The 20,309-nt window shown below is 38.8% G+C and overlaps 1 protein-coding gene across 1 annotated transcript in view; it reads left to right on the plus strand.

Annotated features, from left to right (window-relative positions):
• Positions 1-10,402: 10,402 nt before the first annotated feature.
• Positions 10,403-20,309, plus strand: part of LOC103065763 (acyl-CoA (8-3)-desaturase-like) — a 37,874-nt gene continuing 27,967 nt past the window's right edge. The window contains exon 1 of the mRNA XM_088146179.1: positions 10,403-10,676. Coding sequence (XP_088002305.1) covers positions 10,434-10,676 — 243 coding nt within the window. The 5' untranslated portion in view covers positions 10,403-10,433. The remainder of the gene's footprint in view (positions 10,677-20,309) is intronic.

A 20,309-nucleotide genomic window follows, 5' to 3' on the forward strand; every position in this document is an offset into this window, starting at 1 on the left:
TCTATCGTAATTATGCAAGCATGTTCCGCAACTGATGCCAGTATTTGGTAATAAATTTCAGGGCTGAAGAAAAGGATTATTTACAAGAAACCTGGTGCGAAGCTGCCAAGGCATGGCCTCCCCAAGTGTCAGAGAGCAGTGCAACAAACAAGCTTTTGCCTGTAATTGCTGGTAATGCTTGCAAGCTGCATTTCAGGGGAAACACATTGCTTGCCTAGATGGTAGTGAGTTATATAGTAACTCCACCCAAAGGACCAACTTTTGTGCCACGTGAATGGCAACTGACTAGTTTCTTCTCTATTCACTAATATTTTGAGAACTGCACAGGCAATATATAAATATGAAATCTTTTGAAAGTCTGATTTTCTTTGGTGGCAAAGAAGGCATTCTGCTCTGTGTTGGATGTTTCAACTGGGTAGAGGGAGAACACATTTCCCAGCTCATCTGGAAAGTTTGAAATAGTTTGGAAACTGCTGCCAAAACCAAGAAGAATAAACAGATGCACTACTTGAGCTTGGATGGTAAGAAGGTCTCCCTGCTGAAATCTTAGAAGAAAAGTTAAAACAGGAAAAAGGGGCTGGATCATATCCAAGACTGCTCTAGTCCAGGTGGCAATACTGTTCAGTGCTCTTTCTGATATCAAGATGACAGGTCACCAGCGATAGCCTTCCACTTGTGAATTTTTCACATCTTTTAAAAGTCAACCTTATCTTGATAGACCTCACCACATCTTAGCAAATAGGAGCAAATTCTTTCAGACTCCAGGCTCTCATCATGGTTGCACTGGATGACCAGTTGTATTTTCATGCTTATATTTTAATGTTACGCTATTCACTGACTGTTTTTACTATTGCCAATTTTTGTGCTGGCATATTTCTTCATCATTTATTTGTCAGAGGTGTATTTGCTAGAGGCCAGTCAATGCTGGTTCAAACCCTACATATTTCAATTATTACCAGGCCTCTATCAAAGTGGCTATCTCTTCCTATATTCTATTTCCCAATCAGTACATTTGGAAGTCTGATGTGGAACACTCACATTTTTAAACTTTTCCTCTATACAGAAAGAGTTTTGACTTTCAGTGCCCTCTACAATGACCAAATAATTGAAAGAAGGACACTTAACTCTAGATTGTTCTCTCTGAGGGGTTTTTTTTGGCATGGCCCCTCTTTCTCAGCTGTCCATAACAGCACTGAGCACATTAAAGACATAGATTCTCTGCAAGGTAATCACATTTGCTCATGGGGCTAAAGGTGATACACCTCCACCACACCTTTTCATCAATCCTGAGGCCAACATGTTCTGCTGGTTTATGGGTTAGAGACTATATATGTACAACAAGTACACAACTAAATGTTCTCCATAATCAAGGAAGAAAAGCGAGTGTATGGGGAAGGTGGTTAATTCTGCCTAGGCCCATCTTGTGCCAATCAACAATGATTCCTGGATGTGGTGTTAATCCCAAGGGAGGAGAGTCTGTTTGCATTAATAATTGCTCTGGGGTGTTGATAAGGGGTATTCCTCAAAACGATTAGCTCTGGTTTGTGCTATAATATAACCATCTATAGATTTAGCCTTCAGTGCTGTATGCATAAAATGTCTGCAGTTCTTAGTATCTTGATAGATTTTAGTTATTAGAGGTTTAACCATGAAGAACATCTCGATCTGTAATGAGATCAAAACCTAAAACGCAAATATCTAAATATTTCAAAGTATTATTATGTAGAACCAGTAGCATCAGGTCTGATTTATTCTAATTTATACCATAGACAGACAGGACACCACTTTTATATATCAGTAAAAGGAAATTATGAATGGAAATTTCTGGATTATTTAAAAAGTTACAGTCTGAATACTGCAGAATCTTATATTCTTGCCTTTCCCATTACAATACCTTAAATATTTTCAGGGACAGTAATGAAACAGGAAAAGTTCTAGAGTCAGGCTTTTTTTTAAAAAAAGGAGAAAGAGGACATTCTTGACATGTTCTGCAAAACAAATTTAACCAAAGAGAAAACACACTATGCATAATCATACATGATCTGGAAATGGCATAGGATGTACAAACCTTTTGGGAAATTCAAAGGAATCACAGTCACAATAATAACAGCTGGATTCTATTTATTTTGAATTAAAATAAATACCTAATTAAGAGTCCAGTTCTGGCATTTTGATGGCACCATATGAATCCAGCCTGAGTTGGATGCACAGTTATTGAAAGAACAAACTGTAAACTATGGGCTCAAATCACCGCTAAAGTCTTAGCAATTACATTCATCAAGGGAAGAGGCCTATAATAAAATGCTTCAGTTAGTGCAGCCCAAGATTCTTTTTTGTTCTGCTTCATACTGCTTGCTTACATTTGTGTGCTCTGAATATATCATCCCAAAATGTGTACAGGAATAGAACTATGAGTCAAGCATGTTCTTCGAAGCTACACCCTTGCAGATGGACATCCAAAAATACCAGTCCTAATGTTTATGGGCAAAGCCATAATTTCCAACACCTACTCATGCTATTCCTTTTGTTGTTTCCAGAGCTTTGCTTGCAACATAAGTTGGTCCACACCATTAAATGAGCACTGAGTGCAAAATCATTGTTTCAGTTTTATTTTAAGTGGATGGATTGCACTGTGTTTTATTGCAAATACTCTATTAGGGTATAACACAGATTATCTAAAAGATTCCTGTGTAGTACAGTTGTCAATTACTTCTTAGCTGATACAAGAAATGTGCTTTGAAGCTAATCAAGATCCAAGTATCTCCCCCATTGATTCTCCCATAATCATGCCATGGTCAGAATCTATTGGAGTACTGTGTTGTTTAAAAGGTCTAGATATCTTCAGTCTGGAGAAAAGACAACTTACAGAAGATGTGATAGTACTCTTCAAGTATTTGAAGGGCTGTCACAGAGAAGAGTGGCCATGTGCTATTGCCCCAGAGAGCAGGACAAGAACCAATAGGTTAAAATTACATGGAAGTTTAGGCAAGAAATCAAGAAGAACTTTTCTAACTTTGTAGGCTATTAGTCAGTAGAACAGGTTGCCATGTGAAGTGGTGAGTTCTTCACTAGAAGTATTCAAATGGAGGCTTGATGCTCAGAGATGCTCAAGTGGATTCTGTACTAAGGATAACCACTAAGTCCCTTCCAATCCAATGATTCTATGAATTCACCCCTCCCCCCCCAAAAACAATAAAGGAGTAGCAAGTACAACACAAATAGGTATGCAAAACACATGTATGCATGAAGCTACCTTTGTTTAGGATAGCCAGGACTATGTGTTTTCAGTTCAAGAGCATGATTCATCCAACCAGTTTTTTTATCATCAGTCCCTGTTTCTCTTCCATCTGCCCAGTATGACTTGGCCATGGATTGGAGTGAAAGTAGTCACCAAGCTCCTGTTCACCAGGCTGCTTTAGCTTTATACTTTGCTCTGCACTGCTTCCTGATATCCAGTCCCAAACAGTTTGCAGATGTATTGGAGTGTGCAGAAAGATTTGGGTGGAGTCGCCCAGATTCTCATGCATGTATGAACATTCTTGCATGATTGACTGCTGAGCTCTGAATTCCTGTGACTTTGCATTGCTTTGATCTTGTGGTGTCACAATTTATGCTCTTAAGTCATATCACTAATCTATTCTGTACATTTTAAAACAGTTTGTTTTGAAATGTTTCCCAAAGGCATAGTTAAATATCTATCACACGTTCTAAAAACTTGTTTGAAAATGCCATTTAATTGCTCTTTAGTTTTGAGCAAACTGTCACTGCTGCAACATAACTATGTTTTCTGTGCCAGCACTGCTGGCTGCCAGTCCAGAGATATGCAAACTCAGGCAGAACTTTCAGAAGCAAAGAGGCCTTTTTCCCGATAGGTACTGATGTATCTGTAACATAGTCCAAGCTAGGCATGGGTTGAGACCAGGAATCTGATAAACAAACAACAAATCCAAGGGAAAAGAGGAGAGGCCCAGTGAGATGGAATCCAGAGCTCAAAACATAGCACAAGAAGGTAAACTTGACAGAGCTGAGGCTGAAAAGTTGCTTGCGGTGTTTTTTCTCTCTGAGAGTGAGGCCAATAAATAAACCACACGGAGCCACCACCCAGATGCACAGCTGAAGTGCATTACTCATTGGAGTCTACTTTCCTGCCAGCCTGCTTCTGGGCCCGTGTATTTGACCTGTGGCACCCAGCTTTCTGCAGTTGTGTTTTTAAAACAAGCTACTGCTTGGGGTGGGGTGTCTGAACTTCAGAGTCTGGGGGGCTGTCAGTGGGTGCAGGCAGGGAGGCCTGGGGGCTTGCTGGATCTGCCTCAGCCAGAATGGATAGCTCCAACACTGCTGGGATCACCCCTCCCACCAGGACTGTTATCTCTAGAAGTCCCTGGCTCTACTTTCTCCTCCTCCTCCAAAAAGTCCAGCAGGGCCATAACACTATGTCAGTATAACAGCAAAAGACACATGCAGCATTGTATTGACAAATCTGCAGTTCAGTAAAGGCAGCTTAGTATACTCTTCTCTTAATAGTGCACATTAGTGCTTTTTTGGGCTGACGTGCACACAGACAATGGTACTGAAATAACATATGTTCACAAAGAACAAGCAAAATAGTATAAGAAACAGTGGTAAAAGATCAGGTTGCTTCCTGAGGAGTGTACAAACAAAATTCCTATGTAGGCCGTCCCCAGTTTAAGAACAAGTTCCATTCCCAAGGTCCGTCCTTAAGTCAAATTTGTATGTCAGCTGGAACAGTATTATTATATAACACTGTATAAATAGTATCATGTAATTAACTCGAACCATTGTGTATTTAACTCAAATTTTGCTACAATAGACTGTTCTTAATATGGGTCATCCTTAAACCAGGCGTTCTTAACCTGGGGACTACCTGTAGCAACAACAGAGGGAGGCAGGAATAGGAAGAAAAAAAGTAAGATATGGTTGTCAAGCTGGACGAAGGAGACTTCATTTTTTAAGGCAGAGCCACATTTTCTGCCTGGCGCATCACCAGTGGGGGCCATCTGCCACTTCCTGAATGCAGTAACAGAGGATGTCATCTTCTACCCACTCCCAGTTCATTGTAAAGGCACCTCCACTGGTGTTTGAAGCCCTACTACAAAGCTGCTGTTTTCTCTCCTAAGCCGTCTTAAGCCGTTCTGGACTGATGCTCTGCAGCTCTTCATTTTGGTTTAGTGACAGCACCAGGTGTGCCCCCTCCCTTCCAGCAACCGGTCTCTGCCCTGTGCAGCCATTTCACCCTGGGTGGCCAAGTTCCTATGCTCTCTGCTGATCAGCAACTAGCATTTAGTACAGTTAATCCAACAATGGCCCATTAAGTCAATGCACTTTCCTTGCCCGCATTTTCCCAGCCCTCCTAGGCACTCGTTGCTCCATTCAACCCTTGCGTCTCCCAACAGACACTCTTTTGTTTTGGCCCAGGCTGAGTGAAGCAAGCTCACTTTGCACCCCCTACCCTTAGTACTGCAAACCTTCCCTTCCTTCCCCATCCCCCATCTTTAAATTGCAGCGTAGGCATGTGGGAATGACAACACAAAGTTTCATATACATATAATTTTATTGAAGATTTTTAAAAAGGAAGATAAAACCTAATACAAACTAATATAAAGTAAGGAAGAGAAAGAAAGAGAAAGCTAAAAGTGGAAGAAAGGGGGGAAATGTAAAAGAAAAAGAGAAAAGAGAAAAAAGATACAAAGAAGTAGCTTCTAATCTTCATTACAGCAGCTGTAAGTACAATTATAAATTTACCTCTTACTCTGTGGTTACAGCATAACTCTCTCCTTTCTATAATGTATCCTGTCTAATCATCAAAACCATAATCATAAGTTCATTTTTTCTGTTTCATGCAAAAAGTTTATAAGGGGTTTCTAGTCAGCAGTAAACACAGATATTGCCTTTTCTCTGATCAAAGAAGTCAATGTAGCCATCTCAGCAAACTCCATCTTCTTCACCAACCATTCCTCCATTGTGGGTAATGCCGAATCTTTCCATCTTTGTGCATACAACAATCTTGCTGCAGTTATCATATACAAAAAGAAAGTTCCACCACTTTTTTCCAACTGTTCGTCCATCAATCCCAAAAGAAAAACTGCTGGTCTCAGTTGTATATGAATCTTTAAAATCCTCTGAATCAGTGTATGTATTTGAATCCAGAATTTTCTAGCTTTTTTACATGTCCACCAAACATCATAAAATGTCCGTTGTTCACATTTCAAACATACATTTGAATTGCCTTTATACATTCTAGACAGTTTCTCTGGTGACATATACCAATGGTACATCATTTGATAAAAATTATCTTTAAGATTATAACATAGTGTAAATTTCAGTCCTTTCAGCCACATATAGTCCATTGTTCCATCTGTATATTATAACCAGAATATTAGCCCACTTTATCGTACATACTTTCACTTGTTCTTCTTCTGTTTCAAATTTCAACAAATGTTCATACATTTTAGCAATTACATGTTTATCATTTGTACACAGTTCAGTTTCAAACTCTGTCTTACAATGTTCAACACTTATGTCTACTTTAAATCTTTGATAACAAATTGTCATCTTAATCTGACAGGAGGAGAACATTTTTAAATATAAGACTGGAAAGTAGGTGTGTTAACTATTTTTAGTCTTAAGCAAATGCAAATGAAATGAAATCAAATGTAGGTGTTGTCTTGATCCCCATCTACAGTTTTTTGAGATGCAACTTCCAGCATTCCATCCAGAGGCCAAGGGTGGGTATCAGCCCATTCGAAGGTGGTGTTGGCAACAGCGCTCTTTGCACCTGACAGCCTTTTGACCACTGGGGCAAATGGTGGCAGACAGAGAAGGGGAGGGTCTTCACCTGCTGCCCCTGTGTCTGTTTCTCCCCTGGCCTATGGTTACTTAAATGAGAGTCTGTGTTTAGGGAGTTTTCTTTCTCAATAAATTGAACTTTGAATTGCTAGCATTCATTGATAGCCGGGCTAAACTTGCACTGGGCATCCAAGACAATGATATTGTGAACAATATCACTGCTACTTATTACTCTGCATATGCTCAGTGCATCTTTTAACTTGGATCTTGCTCAATTCAAATCTCCAACAATGTGAATCTCTGCTATACATGTCCACCTGGTGGTGAGCCCCACTGATGTCAAAGGAATTTGTTCCCAGGAAGGTGAGATGTCTTATTCGTATCTCCGCATTTGGTATCAATTCAGTCAATAGCATAAAGCAAGCTAGTATTTTCTGTAATGTGAGGTTAGTCATGCTGGCTAATCTTTTCCATGTATTTGAAGCAGTATGAATACTCTGAAATATTATATTGCTGCTAAGTACTCTTATCCTTCTGCTATAGCCCCAGATCAGAAGCTGCTGATATAGCCAAAGTCTAGGCTTAGTGATCTTCCATTACTTTCTGCATCAGCTTCAGCATCCTCCTGCTGAAAAGCTTCTGTGTACTTCATTTTCTTTCATTTCTTGGAGAGTCTTTCCTATACCATAATCATTTCTAGCATGATTATTTGCTTCAATCCTTTTCACCCCTCTTTTTCCTTTGGAATAGAATCCCCTTTTCTAGCTGAAAAGACAAGAAGCACAAAATCAAACTCCTGCCTTTTCCCAAAGATTATGGTGAGTAGAGAACTTTAGTGATGGTCATGAAAGCCCTCTGGTCAAAGGCCAGGTGTCCCAAAGCATTTATAAATTAATGGATTAAGTGGAAGAAAGATGGTGCCTCCAAGCAGAAATGGAAATGTTCTCACCTGGGCAGAGACCCAGTCTAAATTCTGGTCGTAATTAATGGTCATTGGGATGTGGCTGATTTGAGAGACCCAGAGAAACCATGTGGCTTCTAGGAGCCTATGAAAAATAAAAAGAATACTAATTAGAAAAATTCAATTTGAGGAGAGCTCATTCTTTCAATACTTTTAAATAGGATTCTTGAGACAAGCTTGGTTATTTTCTTAGGATTTTTTCTGAAATCACATAAGGGGCAATTTCTAACCCATTAGAAAAGGTTCCCTGACAAGCCTCACTTATCTCCAGATTTTTCTACAATACTCTGCTCTCTTTTCCTTTACAAACATCCTTCACTTTTCCCGTTTGTTACCTTCCAATGGAAGGTAGATAGGAAAATGGGAATAAAGTACTCAGTAACTGTTGTCTGTAAATGTCTCTTATTCAGGGAGGCATTTATTTAATTATACTTCAAATGTTTGAGGCCTTTCAATGCACTGGGAATTACAGTTCCCAGGGATATTGGTCCTATGGAAGTCCTGATGTCAGACTTTCACTCTCAAGCCAGAGCAGAGCACCACTGCATCTCTTCACCAGTTATAGTCTATTGTTGGCTTATTGTCTATGAATCACCCATCTGCTGGTTCTGAAAGGCAGTTTTTAGAGAAGGAAGCACTGGGAAAGTTCATCATGCATCATTATGTGCCACCAAGTTACTTTCAACTCCTAGGGAACACATAGATTTTCTCCATGACCATCTATCCTTAACAAGGTCTTTCAGGTCTTCCAGTGTTGCACTCATTGCCACTGGAACTGAGTCCATCCACCTTGATGTTGATCCTCTTCTTCTCTTGCCTTCCACCTTTTCCAAAACTACAGCCTTTCCTACAGAGTTAGATGTTTGCATAATGTGTCCAGTGTAGGATAATTTGAGCCTGGTTGTTTGTGCCTCTAGGGAGAACTCAGGGTTGGTCTGTTTCATGATCCATTGGTTTCTGCTTTAACTGGATGCTTCAGTCATTGTTTTATCTTTCTCACTGCCTTATTGCTATTGAAAGTGTTTATAAAATTTTAGGTTGCCCTTCTGGAAAGCTCTTAAATATGTAAAATTCTCTCACCATATCCATTAACTATATTCGGACTACAGTAAATTTTCCTGAGTCCTTCAGCATTTTCTCTTACAGTTTGGGAAAACATCTCTTTCAAGTCCCATTAGTTGAGACGCAGCAATAGCCCACCACATCCACTCAATTGTTCTGGAAATTGTGTTGATTCTAGGCTTCCACATCTAGTTTCCTGGCCTGTTGCAATGCAATCATTCTATTAGAATAACAGGCAGCAGGCAGAGGGATTAGAAGGCCCTGGAGTATGCATAACCCTTGAAATAAACATTTCCCAAGACACATACACATGTGATCTGAGCTTAGGCACTTGAGCAACTGTGAGATGAGGATGCGGTTTATTAGAGATCCATCCCTGTCAGTCCCCCGTAACAGAAGGACACTGCCGTAAGACATGAGCTTTGCCACTGTAATGCCTGGACAAATGAAAAGCTGTTTCAGATTGTGCAGGTCTCCTTCTTGTGTAGCAGGTAGAAATCCTCAACCTGCGGTATTCCAGGGAAGGAGAGGAGGCAGGCAGAATGAACCAACTGAATCTTTTGAGTCAGTCCCAGGTCAGTCTCTAGGACTTTGGGGCTCTGTTCTCCAAAATGAACAGATACTGGCACAGCTGATGTCCAGCCCATCACTACCAGCTGGGGAGGGCAAGTGTCAAGGCGCACACAGAGACCACCAGGGTTTGGGTTGCAGGGTTAGGGCCGTCGCTCTTCTCCCTCCCAGGCCGCCAAATGCTTTTCTAAGAAGCGTCTGCATCCTCCGTCTGCGATCAGGACGTGCAAAGTAAATGGCGATGACATTCGGGAAGAGCTTTACTTCAGACTGAAACACAGACTGGTGCGCGATCGAAAGGTCTCCCGTGACTGCGGGGCTAAAAGACTCGGTAGGTCTTGCCTCTTAGTGAAATCAGTCAGAGTGGAGAGACTCCAAAACCTGTTTCCCATTTACCTGCCCTGCTGGAAATCAACCTAAGGATCCTTGATCCTTATCGTTTTACTTGCGAGGAAATAGGATTTTCACGGAACCGACAAGAGGAGTTTGGCTGGTGTGGGTCTTCCGGGCTGTGTGGTCGTGGTCTTGAAGTTTTGTTTCCTAACGTTTCGCCAGCACCTGTGACCGGCATCTTCAGAGTGCAGGAGCACAGACAGGAGCAGATAGAACTGCTCCTGTCTGTGCTCCTGCACTCTGAAGATGCCGGTCACAGGTGCTGGCGAAACGTTAGGAAACAAAACTTCAAGAACACGGCCACACAGCCCGGAAGACCCACACCAGCCATCGTATGCCGGCCGTGAAAGCCTTCGACAATACAAGAGGAGTTTGCTCCGCTTACTGCAAAAAGCCTGCCGCGCCGTCCAGCCACCGGCTCCTCCTTTGTACAGTACTCGAAAAAGCGAACGACTTAAGCTCGGCCGGGTCGGCTTTTCCTGTGCTGCCGTCGCCGCGCTTCTTACGCGCCCGCGTAACTCGGTCCGCCAATCGGAGGCGCAGAAGCGAGGCCTCCCTCGCGCGGACCCGCCCAGTCCGCCCTCCCGGTGGTGCTGAAAAGGACAGTGCCAGGTCCCGCGAAGGCTCAGTCGGGGGCGAGATGGCTCCCCAGCAAGGAGAAGCCGCGGGGAGGCGGGCGAGGGAGGCTGATCCCGCGGCCGATCTTTCCTGCCCTTCGCGGCGGTTCACCTGGGAAGAGATCGGCCTGCGCACTGGCCAGGGAGACCCGCCGCGGGAGCGCTGGCTGGTGATCGACAGGAAAGTCTATGATATCAGCCGGTTCCACAGGAGGCACCCAGGGGGCTCCCGGGTCATCTGCTGCTACGCAGGGCAGGACGCCACGGTAAGGCGCGGCGAAGACTCGGGTGGTCACAGCTGCCTTGCAGCCGCGAAGCCTTCATTCTTAAAGTCACAGCTGGATTCTTTTTCTTGCTGTCCGTACTCTTCTTTTTTAGCTTCTTTCATTCATGATGCATATATCTGTGGTATTTTGATATCTCAGCATTTAACTTACCCACCTTTCTACAAATCGATTGGCTGATGTGTACTTTTTTGAAAATCAAAAGGGCACATAACTAAAGTGAGAAAACAGACTGGTGACCAAGAAAGATAAATAAGCTGAGATAATGAGGGGATGTTAAGGACATCAAAAAGGACTTCTTCAAATATGTTCAAAATAAATGGAAAAAGAAACAGTATATTAGTTTCTCAATAAAGGTGGTAAAGAGATAACAGATATAAGAGAAGATATAAGGAAAGACACTTTCTCATCTCATGTTTTGACTCGGATTTCTCAGAGAAGATATTTATTCCACTGGACAATTCAGAAGAGCAGGTTAAAGGAGGAAGATTCTAGCTTTCATTGAAAGGAACACACTAACATTAAATCTCCAGGGCCAAACTGATTGATTGATTCCAATCATATCATGCCACTGTCCAAAGAAAGTGTAGAGAGTTTACATGATATAAAGAACTTTAAAACATCCACAGTAAATATTAAAATAAAACAGAAACCAACATGATCACAAAAAAACATAAACCAAACCTTTTTTATCAGGAATAAAAGATGGCCAAGATAGACCAGAATGCCCTCTGGAACAATTCAGTTTTCCACATGCTCCTGAATGCCATCAGTGAACATTCTGATCTCTACCAGGAAACTCTTCCACAGAACTGCCACTGCTGCTTCTAGTGGGGAACCAGAGGTAGCTACTCCAGAGGTGACCTAATAGGCCAGGCCAGTTCTGATTGGAGTAAGCGGTCCTGCAGGTACCTGGATGGCAAACCATGGCTTGACGCAATGTCTCTTGACTTTGAGAAATCCTGGAGAATGGATGAAATACCAGATGATTGGAGGAAGGCTAATGTTGTCATGATCTTCATGGGGTGGGGAGTGGGGAGCGGGGAGGACCTGTCAGGATCTGTGCAAGCTAGCAATCAAAGCATAGTTAAAATGTAGAATAGTGATGCAGAGTTGACAGGGTTAAATGTTTGAGTTGTTAATTGTAGGCCTGCTTGCTTGTTCCTGCCATAAAAGTTAGGAGAGAAGAGGAATGAAAACATTCAGAGCCAGGTGCCATTGTCTTGGTTAAAGGCGCCAACAAGGTCAAGCAGCCGTGAGACCAGGAGAAAGGCGTGAAGAATTCCAAGCGGGAATTCCATTAAGGATGATTCCCACATAAGAAGAGAGGTTTGACATGACCGCCTACATAGTCCTTTATAAATCTATGATGTTGTGAGTCTATGATTTTTCCCAACTCTGCAGGAACAGAGCCAAACAGATGATGCATAAGCAAGCAAATCTTGCAAACCCCATTGTTTAAATTAAATTGAAGTGAGATAATTAAAAGTGGAACCCTACCTACAAAATGGAGCAATGAAAGCAGTACTCACTCTTTCTCTTTCTCTTTCTCTCTCTCTCTCACATTCACTCACACAAACACACAGATGCATACAAAGTCTATTGCTGACAAAAGCTATGCAAAAACCATCTTTTAGGATAAAAAATAAGACAATTAAAACCTATGATGTATAGCTTTGCTTTTCTTAAAATTTTCTATAAAACACTGCAGGTTGCTTACAGCTTCACCAAAACCAAAGTGAAGATCAGAGCAACAACAAAATCCTTCCAACTATATTTAAGTGTAATTACTAAATCATAACCCTGAATTAGATCATCGGTAAATTAATTTGTAAGCTTTTAATTAATCATAAGCAACTTTGACAGGGGCCCAGTTCTTCAGCCATGCAATAGCTAGCCTCTGCCTCTTCCCTTTTGCAAGGAGAGAAATTGGATCTATACCGCATGATTATTTGAAGATACAAATGCGTCTTCATCTCTTTGGTCAGCTGGGAAAACCAGTATCTGGCTTCTATTAATACAGACTGCAAGTGGGAGCTCACAAAATATAATACGTCTCTCTCTCTCTCCTACAAAAAAACAGAACAAAACAAAACACCCTGCATTTAGAAAATGAGTGGATAAGATATAGGATATGTTAACATGTTATCATCATTTTTTAAAATAAGACTACATTCAGTCTCTATAACCCACTTTCAAAGCAGATTAACCTGCCTTTTTTCTGTTACCTTTAACTTCCTTTAAAAAAAAATTTTTTTAAATTTTTTATTAAAGATTTTAAGTACAATAGTAAAAGCAAAGACAAGTTAAGATCAGAAAAAGAAAAAGAGATAGAAGGTAAAAAGTGAAAAGATAGGGGAAAAAATAGAAAAAAAGTAAAGAAGTAAAGAAAAAGAATAGAAATATGTAAAGAAGTGACTTCCAGTCTTCATCATGACAAGTAAAAACAAAATTGATAATTCATCACCCCTATAAAGTTACATACAAATATCTCTTCTTCCCATAACCCATCCCTTCTATATGCAAAACCATATATCATCAACTTTTCAGTTCTGGTGTCAGCAGAAAATCCATAAAGGGTTACTAAAGCTTTATAAAAACATGTCTTATTTTAACCTTGATCAAACAGACCAACTTTATATTTCTTTCTTTTACTTCTAACAATCTTGATCTTTAATTCATTCAGATGTTGTCTTCCTTGGTCCCATCCCAGAGGCTTCTTTGAAGCTTTAGCAGATCTTTTTTGTAGATCCAGTGGAAAGTCATTATCCAGGTCATTATTTTGATTTGTCTTTTGTATTTCCCCTTTAATTTTCAAAGCCTTAACCAGGTTCTTTTGTGTATCTAGTAAGAAGTCCTTATCAGAGTCATTCTTCTGGCCCTTCTCTATCTTTTTTTTTTAATAAATTTTTTATTCTTAAAAAACAATCTTATCAAATATCGAGCAGCAAGTCAAAACGGGTTACAAATACAAATGTGCATAATCATATTATCATATTACCAATATATCCAAATACATATGTATCATCAATAAAAGTAAAACATCACATATTATCTAATTAAACTCCTTAACTTTTTCTATTACTCTTTTTCATATTTACTCTCTAGCCAGGCATAAAATACCTGCCATATTTTATAATATTCAGTATCTTCCTTATCTCTAATTTCCAGTGTCAATCTATTCATTTCTGCACAGTCTAATATCTTCCTTATTATATTTTCATCATTCGGTATCTTTTCCCCTTTCCAATTCTGAGCAAATGCAATTCTAGCTGCAGTCAAAACATGGATGATCAAATATATATCTTCTTTACTATAATTTTCTGGTATCATTCCTAATAGGAATATCTCTGGCTTCATTTCTATGTATTGAAGTGTCATTCTTTCTAGCCATTCATGTATTTTCATCCAATATTTTTTAGCTTCTGAGCAAGTCCACCACATATGGTAATAGGATCCTAATTCTTGATGACACTTCCAACATTTAGTAGATTTATTCTTAAACATCTTTGCTAATCTTGAAGGGGGAAAATGCTATCTATAGAACATTTTATAAAGATTCTCTTTGTATGCTGTTGACATTGTCAAAGTATAGTTTTTCTCCCATAAATTCTCCCATTTTTCCAAATCTATTGAGTGTCCAAAATTCTTTGCCCATGCAATCATAGTTCCTTTAACTTGTTCTTCCGCCATCTTAAATGTTAATAAATAGTCATATAGTTTTTTTTAATCATTTTCTCATCTTTCCCTATCAATATCTCATCCAATTCTGTTAATTTCCCATAAAGTCCATATTGTTTAACATCCTTCTCATATCTTGATTGTATTTGCCATTGTACATACCAAGTCATATCAATTCCCTGCTCCACCAACTCATGTTTTTTTTTTAGCTCCCCCTTATCATTTAATATGTCTTTATATCTAATCACATTCTCCATTTCTATAAGATTTGGATGTGTGAGTGCTTCTATTGCTGAAGCCCACACCGGAATTTTCCCATATTGTTGTTTTTTTTATTTTCTCCCAAATTATTAATAAAGCATTCCTTATATAGTGTGTCTTGAAATAACTATGGGTTTTACCTCCTTCGTACAACAAAAACGTATGCCAACCATTCTGTAAATTGTGTCCTTCCAATGTTAATAGTCTTATGTTCCTTAATTCTATCCATTCTTTTATCCAAACTAGCCCTGCTGCTTGATAGTATAATTCCCAGTCCGGCAGGCCAACCCCCCCCCCCCTACTTCGTGCATCTTGTAGCATTTTCAAGTTTATTCTTGCCCTTTTTCCCTGCCAAACAAATTTCAACACAATTTTATGAAGATCCTCAAAGAATTTCTTCTCTAATTTTATCGGTATTGTTTGAAATAAAAATAACAACCTTGGCAGTGTATTCATCTTAATTGTGGCTATTCTTCCTACCAATGAAAGTTGCAGGTGTTTCCATTTTTCCAGGTCACTCTTAATTTGTTTCATCAGTCTATCATAGTTATCATTCCTAACTGTTACACATCTTGCTGTTAAATATATCCCCAGATATTTAATTTTCTTTGTAATTTGCATACCTAATTCCTCTATCAATTCTTTTTTCTGCTTTTCTGTAAGGTTTTTCACAATTAACTTAGTTTTTTCTTTATTAACTTTCAACCCTGCAACCTTGCCGTATTCTTCTATTCTTTCCAACAATCTTTTCCCTGATTTCCTGGGTTCTTCCAAAATAAAAACCAAATTGTCTGCAAATGCCTGTAATTTATATTCTTCCTTTTTAATTTTCAAGCCTTTTATTTCTTTATCTTGTCTTATCTTTCTATTCAAGACCTCCAATGTTAACATGAATAGCAATGGTGATAACGGGCACCCCTGTCTCGTACCTTTTTGAATATCAATCTTATCTGTCATTTCTCCATTCAATATTATCCTCACAGTTTGTTTATGATAAATCATATTAATCATTTTAACAAATCTGTCCCCAAAATTCATAACTTTCAATTGTGATAACATGAAATGCCAATTCACGTTATCAAATGCTTTCTGTGTGTCCAAAAAAATTAGTGCCATCTGTTTCTCAGAGTGAGTTTCATAATATTCCAGGGTATTCAAAATTGTTCGCAAGTTGTCTCTAATTTGTCTCTTAGGCAAAACACCATTTTGATCCGTGTGAATAAATTCCTTTAAAAATCTCTTGAGTCTCTCTGCTATTATAGAGGCAAATATTTTATAATCCACATTTAGTAATGAGATAGGTCTATAGTTTTTTATTTGACATAAATCTGATTCTTCTTTTGGAATAAGAGTGATGAAAACTTCCAACCACGACTCTGGAATTTTCGCAGTATCTATCAATTCATTAAAGACTTCCAGCATAGGATTGCCTAACACGTCTTGTAGGGTTTTATCTAATTCCGTTGGTAATCCATCTGGTCCTGGTGCCTTGCCGTTTTTTTGTCTCTTGATTGCCTCCACCAACTCCATCATTGTTATTTCCTCCTCCATCATTTTTTTGGTCAACTCTGGTATTTTAGGTAACTTAGCATTTTCTAAATACATTTTAGTTTCATCTTTGGAGATTATTTCTTGTCGATATAACTGTTCATAATATTTCTGTACTATCTTTTTCTTTTCCTCATTAGAATACTGCAGGATCCCTTTATCATCCCTCAGTTGGTGTATCAGTTTTTCCTCTTTCTCTTTTTTTAATCGGTATGCCAGCCATCGCCCTGGTTTAGTTGCATTCTCAAAAAAATTCTGCTTTACTCCTTTAATCTTCTGTGCTAACTCCTCCTTTACCAACAGTGTTAATTCATGTTTTTTAAAGACCATTCCTTTTTTGATCTCTTTTTTGTGTGGATTCCTTTGCAGATCGCTCTCCAGTATTTTATATTCCTCCTCTATCTTTTTCTTGATATATCCTCTTCTCTTATTTCTTTTTATTATATATGTTGTTGTCAGGGCTCTTGTGTATGCTTTAAATGTACAGTATCCCACACATTTTGGGTTGATGTTTCTTCATTTTTATTTTCTTTAAAAAAAAAAAAACCAATTCCTTCTCCATCAATTGCACAAATTCTTTTTCTTTCAGAATAGCCTGATTCATCGTCCATCTTGACCTCTTTTTCTGCCCCTTCCAAATAACACTTATTGGATTGTGATCTGCCCAGGTTCAATATAAACTTTTTGTAAATTGTTTATAAGATCAACTGAAATCCACAACATACCTATTCTAGACCAGGAAAGATGTCTGTTAGAATAAAATGTATATTTTCTTTTTTCTGGATTTGTTTCTCGCCAAGCATCATGAATACCCAGTTCATCCACCGTATTGAAAAATGTCTTTGGAAGTATTCTCCTTTCTTTTTTAGTTGCTACCTCAGTTTGATAATCCATTTGAGCATCTACAATTGCATTGAAGTCACCTAGTAGACATAAATTTTGGTATTCCAAATCTAATATTTTTGTGTGTAAGTCTCTGTAAAAAGCCTCTTGTCCAATATTAGGAGCATAGATAGCCACTAACAGTATTTGGATCCCATACATCATCAACTCTACCATTAATATCCGTCCTTCTTCATCATTATATATATGTTTAGATTTTATTGTGTCCTTAACATATAAAACAACTCCTCTTTTATTCTGGTGAGGCAATGCAGTATATATTTTCCCAAGTCTCGAATGTTCCAAGATTTTACTATGCTGTTTTTTAATATGTACTTCTTGCAAACAAATTATATCAAGTTTTAATTTTTGTAACTTATCAAATATCCTTTTTCTTTTCACCACCGAGTTTAGTCCATTGATGTTAAGTGATATCCATTTTATTTCCTCCACCATAGTTAATTATATTTAGGATTAGTTGCTCTGGTTACTCTTGTCTCCCTATGTTCCTGGGGTTCTTTAGGTCTCACCACCTGTTCTTTCTCTTTGTCTTCTTGTATTTCTATAGCCTCTGTTTGCTGTATCTCTCTGTCTCCTGCTTGCCGTTCCTGTGGTGTACTCTGTTCCTTCCCTCTTACTCCCCCTTCCTCTAGTGGTTTCACATATTCATAATAAAATACCTCTGCCTTTTCTATTGTGTCCAGTCTATGTCTATTTTGAGCCCATATAACCAAAACTCCCTCTGGGATTAACCATCTAAAATTAATTTCATGTTTTATCAACTGTTTGGTTAAAAATTGGTAGTCCCTTCTCCTGTCCCTCACTCTTCTTGGGATTTGTCTCAAAATTCTTACTTCCTTCTCCTTGTACTTTAACTTTCCATCTCTTGCTATCTGCAAAATTTCATTTCTTATTGTTTTCTTTGTGAACCTAACATGTACCTCTCTCGGGAATCTATGTCTCATAGCATATCTGGTATATACTCTAAATACTTCATCCATCTCCCCTAAGATTCTGTGAACTGGTGTTTCTAAGAGCTCTGCAAACAGTACTGATATTATCTCTACCAGATTTCCCCCCTTCTCCTCTTCTATATTCTGAAAACGAAGGTAAAAGTCCACCTTATCCATCTCCAGCATAATAATTTTCTCTTCTTTATCTTGATCTGCCTGCCTACATTTGTAATCCAACTCTTCCACCTGTTTCTCACTTTGATCAGACTTCTCTTCTGCTTTTTGTATTCTTTGCTCAAATTTTTCCATTACTTGTTGCATTTTCTCTAGCTTTTCATCTACACTGCCCAAGTCTTTTCTAATATCTCTAACATCGGTTTTCACTGTCTCTAAGTTTGCATTCATGATCTCCATTTTTTCCATCATCATCTGCATCATCACTTTCATCTCCTGTTGTAATTGATTATCCTTTTCCTGCTGTAACATCGATGTAATAGAGCGTTGTGCTCCTGGGCTTATATTTGATTGTATTGGCACTGTAGCAGACGCCGCTATCACCTTCCTCGACATTATGTAGATAGTCCAGAGATGTAATATCAGCTAGAAAAACAACAGATTTTTATAATCCAAATTGGTCCTCAACGATCAATCAATCAATTTTAATCCAATTGGCCCACTCCCAATACAAAACCAAAATAAAGAAAAAATAAAAGTAAAAAGGAGCAAAAAAGAGAATATATATATATATATATATATATATATATATATATATATTTAATTTATATATATATATATATATATATTTAATTTATATATATATTAGTCCATTCAAAAAGAATTATCCAGAGTCCAGTTAAACAACAACAACAATTATATCCAGAGGGAAAGCTTCAGAGATTCCAAAATTACAAAGCAAAGATAGCTTTTCTTTTCTTTCTTATCTATCAAAACTTTATTCTTTCCCTTGCTCCAGCTGTTACTATTTTATTTCAACCAAACCTCCTTTTGCAGCTGGGCTTCAAGGTTGTTGCTGATTATACAATGTATCACAATATTGTTTCTTTTGCTTTCCCTCCTGCAACAACTTCCACTAGATGGCAGTAGGATGGGCTAGCCTCTCTTACTATAAGTCTCTTCGCAACAAACAAAAAAAAAAAAAGGAGGGAGGTCCAATAAAAATCAAATAGTCCTCCCCCCCCCCAAAAAGGAAAATTTTAGTTCAAAACCAAATAAAGAAATAAAAAAGGAGAAAGCCTTAAATCCAATTCCAATTCCAGTTACTTTTTAAGGCATAACGGTACCCTTCTTTCCCGTTCACTTTCTTTCCCACACTCCTTTCCGTCTCTAATTGCCATCACTTTCACTCCGCCTTCTCCATTTAAAGTCCAGCTGCACTTTCTATTTCTTATTCTTATTCTTTCAGAGAGCCATAACTCCAACTCTAAATATCAGATTTAAGTTCTGGGTTTTTTTGCGTATATTCTCACCCAGATTTCTTGCTGTTCGTTTCTCTTTCACTTTCTCTCAGTCGGAGCTGCTCCGGCTTCTTAGTGGCCACTTGTGGCTGCTTTTCTTCACCGCTGGTTATCCGGCTGCCATAGGACCGGACAGGGAGCTGGTGGCTCTCCCCTCGGTCCACAGGATTGGTGCCTTATCCTTTGCCCCTCCAGGGCAAATTCGGTCCCAATAGACCCCCAAACGGTGGGAATATCGGCGATTTCCACAGAGCCCTATGGAAATGCATCTGTCTCGCTGTGATCTCAGCTCCGCCCCCCCTTGGCCCTTCTCTATCTTACAGTCAACACTTTTTCGTGTCATTTGTGTTTCCAATTTGAATGCTTTGTCTGTTTTTCAATCCACACTTTTTTTTCAATCCAACATTTCTGATTCCACTATTTCTGCATCAAACAAAGTTTGTTTCACATCTATCATTCCTTCATTAACATCCATTCAATAATAGCCTATCCATAGAAGCAGACATTGTTACTGATATTGTTGATACTGTGGCTATTAATTTCTGGCCCCATTCTTCAAAGATCTCCTTTAATATTTCAAATGTTATAGTATTTTGTGTTATTCTGTAAATCACAATCCTAAAGGCAAAGTTTTTTGGGGGGGGAGGTCTGGACCTGTGGATTTTTTTTGCCTGTGGATTTTTTTTTTTTTTTTGCTTAGTCCCCTCTAGTATCCAATTTAAATCATAAGATCTCTTATCTTCTGTTATGGCTTGCAGTAGTCAAAATAATTCTGGTTCTCATGAAACATTGTTTATTTTATATAGTTAATTCCA

The sequence above is a fragment of the Python bivittatus genome, unplaced genomic scaffold (genome assembly GCF_059951505.1).
Source record: "Python bivittatus isolate LINGU-HERP-01145 unplaced genomic scaffold, Pbiv_v1 ctg000480_np1212, whole genome shotgun sequence".
Lineage (NCBI taxonomy): Eukaryota > Metazoa > Chordata > Lepidosauria > Squamata > Pythonidae > Python > Python bivittatus.